Source organism: Cynoglossus semilaevis, chromosome 20 (assembly GCF_000523025.1).
Source record: "Cynoglossus semilaevis isolate Cse_v1.0 chromosome 20, Cse_v1.0, whole genome shotgun sequence".
Classification (NCBI taxonomy): domain Eukaryota; kingdom Metazoa; phylum Chordata; class Actinopteri; order Pleuronectiformes; family Cynoglossidae; genus Cynoglossus; species Cynoglossus semilaevis.
The window spans coordinates 9,433,857-9,443,486 of NC_024326.1; the positions used below are offsets into that span (position 1 = coordinate 9,433,857).

The 9,630-nt window shown below is 36.5% G+C and overlaps 1 protein-coding gene across 1 annotated transcript; it reads left to right on the forward strand.

Annotated features, from left to right (window-relative positions):
• Nucleotides 1-70: 70 nt before the first annotated feature.
• On the forward strand, nt 71-8,821 carry plxdc2a (plexin domain containing 2a). Its single transcript, XM_008334521.3, has 14 exons — nt 71-565; nt 636-733; nt 1,939-2,153; nt 2,623-2,766; nt 3,635-3,704; nt 4,274-4,396; nt 4,504-4,619; nt 4,699-4,798; nt 4,889-4,984; nt 5,098-5,179; nt 5,680-5,740; nt 5,821-6,037; nt 6,870-7,024; nt 7,534-8,821. Exons 2-14 carry the CDS (start codon nt 643-645, stop codon nt 7,747-7,749), a joined length of 1,686 nt encoding a protein of 561 aa, XP_008332743.1. The 5' UTR covers nt 71-565; nt 636-642; the 3' UTR covers nt 7,750-8,821.
• The last annotated feature ends 809 nt before the right edge of the window (nt 8,822-9,630 follow it).

A 9,630-nucleotide genomic window follows, 5' to 3' on the forward strand; every position in this document is an offset into this window, starting at 1 on the left:
CATTTATGTGAAGGTTCTGCTACATATCCCAAGTACTCAACTTGTTTAAATTAGGCATGTACACATGGATGAAAATACAGTCAATGTGATTCTACATATATAGGAAATCAAAATGTCAGAGAAAGTACATTCTGAAAACAACATTTTGGGTATGCTATGTTTTTGTGTTTAGCTCTTGTCATTACATACTGCCAACAAGGCCTACCTTGAATTCAAATGTAAATACGATTACTCTCCCTACCACTAGAGGGACCCTAAGTATCACTTGAAGTAGTAGAATTGTTTTATGACAAACAGGTTCAGACTCCACTTTATATACAGTATATCAATTATGTATTTATCGTCTTTGTGTGTGTGTGTGTGTGTTTTTGCCTAAAATATTAGATTTGTTTTAGATCTAAGCAGCGGTGAAATGTCCAACAGCTCCAGAAGGCGGCGTCATGTCAGCCATTCAGCCAGTTTCAATTGGACTGACGGTGTTGACGCATTTCACTTTACCCGGAGAACGGTAACCTGTTCGGAAAATCGCAGTGTAGCGGCATTTACGGTTATGCTCTCTTTAAAGGTATTTTCTACTCTACAGTATTGTCATTTTGTCAGAGTGAATTCCTGTCAAATTGTAAACTTTTTACCAGTGGAAGGATGGTGAGTACGTGGACTCTTCGCGTGATAAAGGGGCTGCTCATCGTCTTCCAGTTTAACATCGTGGTCTTTAGAATCTCACCAGTCAGTGGTAAGTCGTTTAAACATACGTTTATGCTGTTGCAGTAGTTTGTAAAAAAAAAATAATAATAATAAAGAAACCCACGTAAACAAAGGAATGTGGGAAAAAAACCAAGCATTAATAGTCTAATTTAAAAGAAAAATGTATAAAAATTAGAATATTTTCAAAACCATATGCAACGTAATAATAAACGGATGTTCAGCCGTTTATTATTACGTTTTGAACGGCCCTAGTTGAAAATAATTTATTATTTCTATTGTTATGTGATGTGTTCAAGCCAATCAAGAATTTTGTGCTTTTCAGTGTTGGTACGTGGTCTTGTGTTTCTACTTCTACCCACGTTAAATACTTCCTTTTTATGTTGGCCATCATTCAGCTATATATGACACCGTCATGAATATTTTTTGTCTAATGTTATTTTTGTCATAATTTATTTCTTGTAATTATAAATTAAGCTATAAAGTTTGCTAAAACTTGTAACAGTCTTTCCGTATCGTTGAATTTCCTATTTCTTGATATATGACTTTAAATGCACATGAAAAGCTGAGTTATTTAGTGTAAATTTGTACAAAACGTCGACTTATATTGATATCAGTACCAACTAATCCATAGTATTTGAGTCTTGTTGTTACTACTACTTTCATGTTTATTTAAATAGGTAGATATTTAAAGAACATAGTTAAGAGATATTTATTCAGGGATTTTATAAATTACATCTAATGCTTTTTTTATTGAAACGAATCATCTCATTAATCTTACTGAGATAAAATACTGCATTTTGAAAGTGAACAAGTGATATATATATATATATAGTTTTTGTATATATATATATATTATTCATTGCTGGTCCACGCAGTAGTACACAGGCCACAGGCTGCGGTGCGACCGAGCAACAGATGCTGCCCGGTCTCACATGCCTGCTCCAGGACTTGCTGGTGTGAAGAATGTGAAGCATGCTTTCTCCCGCTCCTGTGAAGAGAATATTTAGGACGCACTGTTGTCACTGATGGATAACAATGCTATCAGCACGTATGTACAGTGAGAAATGGACTGACCTACATGAAACTCCAGAGTTCTCTTTACTCTAAGTTGAGACCAGCGTCTTGCTTTGAAAAAGTCTGTTAAACATATTGAACTGTAGAAAAAGAAGCATAAGAACAGCATTGATCCACTGCTCATTCCAGTATGTTATGATTTTTTTGCTTATCTCCAAGGTGTCCACCAAACTGACTCACAAGAGCCTCCTCATGCAGAGAGTGGGCTGCAAGGACCCACGTCCAGGGCCTGGATGTGGCCATCCAGGCCCCTGTCGAGGGCCCCTGGGTATGCTGCAGACAAGAGGAACCACTACAGAGACCAGCACCAAACAGAGGAGTCCGATGTTGACCTGATGATGGAGGAGAGTCATGACAATACCTCACAGATTGTGGTGAGTTTTCTTTTTTTTTTCTGCAGCTCTTTTTGTAATTTTTTTTTTAAACAGACTAAAACAAAAAAAATCAATATCTTGAAATAGTCATCAAGAGCAATTACTACTTCTGAAATACCCACTTGTGCTAAAATAAAATTAGCAATGTACATAAAGAGAGGAGCAGAAGTGTTCTTCCCCTACTTTATTTTGTACAAATGTGTTGAATATTTACTCAAAAAAATCTAATGCTAATTTTAATCCCAGATATCTTTAATTAATTAAAATTAAATGTCAATTTTATAATTGATTTGTGCTGCAGACATGATATCTTTTAAATTCTACTTAGTATTGTTTAAACTTCACTTCAAACCCTTTAATGTCCAGCAGGCCAACCTCTGTTTCTTAATTTTTTATGTAGAAAAGTTAAATAAAGACTGTTGTAGGATCAGATAAATCTAACAGTGAAAACTCTGTTATTTCATACCAGGACACTGATCACACATACTACACGTCTAAGACCTATGGTCTGGGAGACGTAGCTGGAAAAGAGCATTGGGTGAATGTGGACCAAATGGAGGAGGGGGAGTGGAGGGTCCGTGGCTTCCTGTCCAACACCTCCAGACAGGCTGAGGTAGGACGTCATGGTCTAGGTGACAAAGTCAAAGATCAGAGTCTGTAGGAGCAGCTGTAACGCTCCACAGAGATATTACTGTAGATGATACTGGACTTAGAACATATTTAATGTAAGATGATAAAAAGAAGATGATAAAACACTATTGTGAGATAGCAGTGATTTGAAAAACCAGACCCTGAACTAAACCTGAACCTGGGCTGAAACAGTCTGAGTCCTGCAGAACCTACTTTGTCCCAGAGTAAGAGCAGTGATCTCCAAATACATCTCCCTGTAGTATCAGAAAGAAATATGACCCAAGAGAAAACTGGGCAGGGCCACAGAGCAGAAAGGCATTTTATGATTAAAGTCTACATTAAAGGTAGTTTTTTAATATTTATATTGAATTGGTTATTTCTTTGTTGTTAGGTTGTTGATAGAGTTCCTCATTGCTGCCGTCATCTCTGTTGGACTCTAATAATTGAATAAAAAAATATATTCATATATAAATCGGCAGACATGTAAATAGTTGTATATTTCTGCCTTTAATAAATTCAGAAACTGATTTTTAGTAAAGATCTTTTGCACTTGCTCAACGCCAGTCACAGGATTCAAACCAGCATTCCTCTAAATACAAGTCCAATCCTCTGACCACTAATGTTTTTGTTTTATTGTCTCAAATTTGTCCTAAGGATTTTAAAAGAACTTACATATGATACTTCCCAACTCTACTAATATGTGGGCTCGACCTCCTTCTGTGTCAGTGAGTGGACGTTCCCTGCACTTCCACAGGTGCATTCTCAGCCTGTGGGAAACACTGATGTAACGGTGGCCACTGACCATCTTTCACACTCTGCTGATGTTTGACTACGTCTGTGTTTGCTTCCAGAGGGTAAATCTTTCCTTTGGCTTTCCCTTCTATGGACACATACTGAAGGAAGTTACAGTGACAACAGGAGGTGAGTCACAGAATACGTTTGTCCAGAATAGATTACAGATAAACAGGTCCACATTCTGATAGGACAATTTTTTTTTTTAATTTAATAAATCGTAATCATTCACAGAAAAGTAATTCCCACTGAACTAAACTCATGCTTTGGAAATGGAACCAACACCTATTTCTTCACAGCAGTTCATCTGAGTCAGTGACAGGAAGTTCCACAGTGAATTCACAAATGTTTGCACCGCTTCAGATTCATGAAAGAAAAAAATGTATAGTCTTAGACTCGACTGATAATTTACACAAATTATTATCAGAATAATTATTTAAATTACGGAGCAGTTCTTAAAATGGTGGTTCAAGGGAGTGTGCTTTAATCTGAATCCTTCTCTGTAACGGTACTCATACTTCATTCAAGTACTTGTACTAACATTGGAAAACGTACCACAGGAAGCGACTTAAGGCAGTATCCTATTAGTATTTGATGTACATACAACTGGTACATAAATGAAAAAATATGACATCAGTATCATCATGACATCAACTGTTCTTATAATTTGTTTCAGTCTTTTTATTTTTGTCCTGCAGGTTTTATTTACACAGGAGATTTGATCCACCGGCTGCTGACGGCCACTCAGTACATCGCTCCACTCATGGCTAACTTTGACCCCAGTCTGTCCAGAAACTCAAGTGTGTTTTACATTGACAATGGTAATAAGTTCAGCACTTTTTTTCAGTGTTACTGTAGTATTGTTTTTAATTTATTTTGTATTTTTACTTGAATTTGTTCTGCTTATGTGTCAATGGCTTGTGTTTAGGAACTGCGTTAGTGGTCCAGTGGAATCAGATCCATCTCCTGAATGTCAGTCTAGGAACCTTCACCTTCCAGGCTGTCCTGCACAGCGATGGACGGATCATCTTTGCATACAGAGAGGTGGAGAGGAATCTTCTTCTGTTTTCCGTACAGAAACTGTTTTTACAAAAAATTAAGTTGTTTTTCTTTTTTTTTTAAGATTCCAATTGACATCAGCGACATCAGCACTGAGAACCATCCTGTCAAAGTGGGATTGTCAGACGCTTTTGTTGTGCTACATGAACTAGAGCAGATTCCCAGTAAGATACAGATTTGTCCAGAAAACCGTTTACCACAAAATTAACCACAAAAAAAGAAACACCTACACAATCTTCTGTGACGTGTTCCAGATGTTCGGAGGAGAACCATCTATGAGTATCACAAGGTTGAAATCATCAAGTCCAAAATCTCCAACTTGACATCAGTGGAGATGATACCACTCCCTAGTAAGTCCACCCATTCACATAGGTCTTGTAAAACACCACACCTTGGTTTTGTAAAATGTTTTTCCACCTTATTTATTTATTTATTTTATTATCCATTGTTTCCTCTTTTCCAGCCTGTCTGCAGTTCTCCACCTGTGGTCCATGTGTGACTTCTCAGATTGGCTTTAACTGCAGCTGGTGCAGTCGTCTCCAACGGTAAACAAAGCATTAAGAAATCACATTCCATTAAGTGTTTTTTTTTTTGTAGTAAAGCTTAGATTTTCTTCAATCCTATATATGCAGAAGAAATCACAAACTTGTGTTCAATTATTTACACCATTATATTAGAAATTACCCTTTAAAATCACACACATTTGCCAAGATATCAAAAGAGTTGTCAAATTATGTTTAGTAATTATTAGTAGGTAGGTTTTGTCATTACTTCTGCCAGAATTTTTGATTGTTTTGATTTTAAATCTGTTGACAATAAAAAAAGATTTTATTCTCTGGAGAACATTCTAAATACCTTAAAACCAGATTATTATTAAGTATAATAAGTATTTTCCCCAAATTTGATGATTTGCACAGCCAAAAATTTCAGAAAAATATTGACCTATAGTCAAATATAAATCACTGTGTAAAAAAAATGTTCCCTTTAGCGTACTGGTGTGAAAGCTCGCCCTGCTGTAAATTTCAATATTTACCTCTGCTCTCAGATGCTCCAGCGGCTTTGATCGTAACCGTCAGGACTGGGTTGACCTGGGCTGTCCAGAGGAGGTTTGGACTTCAGTGGTCAGAACTTATTCATATTTCTGTCTGCCTCTGATTTAACAATGAAACAAATTGTTTACCACAAGAGACGGGATCCACGCTGTCTCCGACCTGCAGACGTCGCAAACAAAACATCTGGCCCCCTGATGCACACCAGCACCACCGCTGTCACCACTGCTACAGTGCAGCGGCGGGCCTTCAGCATGACCTCTGACCCCCCTTCCAGGACCGCCACAGTGATGAATCCTTACACAGCCAGCATCACGTCTCCCCCACCCTCTGCTGCCAGCGGACTCTCAGAAGGTGGGTAAACAGATGTTCAAAAAGTACACACACAATAGTACTACTACCACGTGTACTGTTGTTGTTGTAAAGTAGGTGAAGACCATTACTCTCTATTTGTTGTGTGGGTTCTTGCATTGAGAGGGTCAGGTGGTCAGCTATGTCACAGGCCTGTGTTAAATCATTGCTCAGTGTATAGAGCACATTTTAGACAGTTCATATTGTCCTCAGCCACTCAGTATAAGTTTAACACTCGGTGGGTGTGGGAGGTGGAGGGGCTGGGTGTTGGGGGGTATTGGGGATGGAGGAGTAGAATACATGGGTAGTGTAAGGGAAAACATTTTGGTAGTAATAAAATAAATAAGTTTATATTTTATTGCTAATATTGTTTAAAAAAATTGTTTTTATATATCTAATTGTCAACCTAGATTTGTTTGACAAATTGAAACATTGTTAACCAACAGTACTAGGTGGAGGTTAGCTAAAATGTAATGAAAACATAGTCAAAAATAGGTCAATGTGAGCCTGGAGTTTATCCTAAAAAAGCCTAAATGGTAGGAAGATTGAATTATTAGTAAGAAAATTAGGAGTTAGAAGTTTTGCACAAATAGAGAAAAAGACTTGGCAGAGGTTAGTTAGATTATTTAAAAGATAGCCAAAAAGTTAAAAGTTAACCTAGATTGATGCAAAATTAGCCTAAAGAGCTAAAATGTAACCAAGATAGACAAAGATATTTTGAAATTAGAAAAAAAGGAATATAGAAAGTTAAACAAAGTACTTGATGAAGTTACCATAAAAATAGACACAATCAGTAAATGTTTTCAAAAATATTTAAGATAGCAAAAATCCCCAGGCAACCACAGTGATCTAAGAGAGAGTGAGGAGCAGCTGCAGATTGGCCTCCTGACAGCAATCGTCACAGTGATGGTCGTCATGGCTACAGTTGTCCTCCTGTCCCTTCATATATACCACCATCCGACTTCCAGCCTCAGCCTCTTCTTCATAGAGGTCAGTGTTCACGTGTGTACGAATGAAATCCTCACATTTGTCACTCATTCTCTTCAGATGAAAATGTTTTTATTTACTATTATTTTTAAAAAATCATATTATTTATTTTTATTTTGTTTTTTCTGAAACTATAAATTAATAAAAAACGATTTATAGTTTTGGGTAATAGAATAAATATTTATCACTACTGAGAAGCTATTTAAAAAAATAAATATTCTGCTATTGTATTGGTTTTTGAAAATTAATTAAAAACATATTTGCAACACACAGTGAGGGTGAGTCGAAAAATTCTAAGACAAAATGGAAAGACAATTATGTATAGAAAATATTTTTTAATTTAAGGGTTAAAAACATTGATCAAACTTGTCCAAGAGAGACTTGTTCCCGACATGTTCCAGTTGTTTAACTAAAACACGATGAATTATATTTCATTTTATTGTAATGGAACTTTAACTCACCCTTGTGTGAACTTTAATCACTGCAGTTCATCTTATGTCCTCCATGCACAGCGGCGACCGACCCATTGGCCAATCATGAAGTTCAGACGAGGATCTGGTCGCCCCTCATACAAGGAGGTGGGGTGTGCGGGCCTGAACAAAGACAGTGCTGTGGTCATTGACCCCAAACAGACTTTTGTGATGTCAGACAGGAGAGAGAGTGAACAGAAGGATGGATTCATAGTTCCGGATCAAAAGGAGCGCTTCCTGGTTTCTGAAAGCTCCTGACCAAAACTACACATCCCCAATGTAGCACCTGGAAAGGATCTACAAAAGGACAGCTTTGAATCACTCACACACTGGGAGAACAGAGGGGGTTCTCCAGTAGAACAGTAGGTCTGTCATGTTTGATTATCAGTATTGAGGCACGGTGCAGGTTTAAAAGACAAAAAGTGATTTTTTTTTTAACGTCTCTCAGGTCATTCACTTGTGTGTTTACTGCTGCCTTTGTTTTGACATCATTTTCCCTTCCCACACATACTTCCACAAGAAGGAATGTCATATTTGGATGTCAACTCCCCACCATAACACCCACCTGTAGGGAGACTCTTCATAATTTCTGTACTGCTGTACTACTAGAAAACATCTTCATTTACATGCAACTAGAAATATACAGGTAGAAATAATTTAAATTTTTTCTGTCATACCGCATGATACATGTAAAAACACTTTGGAAACTCTTTAGAGATTTTATTGAGGTGTTTTGTAGACTGTGGTTAAGTCAATATCAATCAAAATAAGTAACCTTATAATAATGAAATACTTAACAACTAATCCCTTTAACATAATCTTTTAAGTTTATTTTATATAAAATACATTTTCATTATTTATTTTTAAAGCCTTTAAAACAATTGTCACTTCTTTTATTAACCAATGTGACATTAAACTAATGTCTGAAAACCTGTTATTTTCTTAGAGTGTAGTTCTCGCCAAAGGCTCAAGAAGAATAAAACTACGTAAACAGAAAGTTATGAAGGGATAAGGGGCGATAGAATGAAAAAAGAGCAAGAGCCAATCAGAGCTCTGGATAATGTTTTGAAGGCGGGGCGTTTGGTCGGAAATCCAATCATGGCGAATGTGCGTCCGGAAGTAACAGGCGCAAGACTGTTGTTGTTGATCCACTAAAACATGGTCGGTTAGTTAGAGATATTGAGCCAATTCATCACTAATTTTTGGAAAACACAAGATAATTTAAACCGTGTGGAACGTCCGTTTGAGGAAAAGGACATCCGTCTGAATGTATCTGCATTCACGTCACTCTGACATTCAGATTACGACAAGTAGTTTATATACAGGTGAATTTGGCAAAACTATATATATATATATATATATATATATATATATATATATATATATATAATCTATAATAGAATCTATAATAGATAGATATAAAATCTGTCGACATTTTAATATTATATCATGTATGTGTCTGTACAGGTAAACGGATATTGTACATGTGAACAAAGAAACAAATGTTCAGTTATACATAGTTTCTTATTGAATGCCATAAAAGCCGACCACGTAGATTCCGTTATGTAAGCACCAGAAATTTTTTTTATCACCCCATTTTTTCTCCAGGAGCTATTTTTTACAAAAACAGTGATAGAGAGTTACTCATGTTTTCAGAGTTATTCATGTATTTTCATAGCTCAATTCGATCAAACAAACTCAATAAGATTTCTTTGCCTAAACATCAATATGTTACTTCCCATATATCACATTTTTAAGAAAACATCACCAAATTATTGTTATTATTATTATTATTATTATTATATTGTTGGGCAATGTATGTATTCAACGCCCAGTATTGTTTCTTTCTAAAGACCATGTACAAGTTTCACCCAGCAGTAAACGTTTTTTGGATGCAATTTTCCACAGCAGAGTAGCTCAAAAGATACACCTCTGACAATGGATTAGGAGACCAGGGTTCACATTTTGTCTTCCAAGCCAACGGTGACACTTTGGCACGGAGTAGCCAAAGAGTAAATCTTCATTCTCCATGGCAATATAGCTCAGGGGCAAAATCTATCTTTATTTGGCAATTAGATGTAGCACCTCTGGACATTTGTCTGTCTGCACGTCCACCTGATTCTGATCATTTGAATGGGT

Excerpts from the sequence above, each read along its gene's own strand:
- plxdc2a (XM_008334521.3), top strand. The coding sequence starts at position 643 with ATGGTGAGTACGTGGACTCTTCGCGTGATAAAGGGGCTGCTCATCGTC. Across the intron at positions 3,705-4,273 it reads AGTTACAGTGACAACAGGAG|GTTTTATTTACACAGGAGAT; the intron begins GTGAGTCACAGA and ends TTTGTCCTGCAG. Across the intron at positions 4,985-5,097 it reads GGAGATGATACCACTCCCTA|CCTGTCTGCAGTTCTCCACC; the intron begins GTAAGTCCACCC and ends CCTCTTTTCCAG.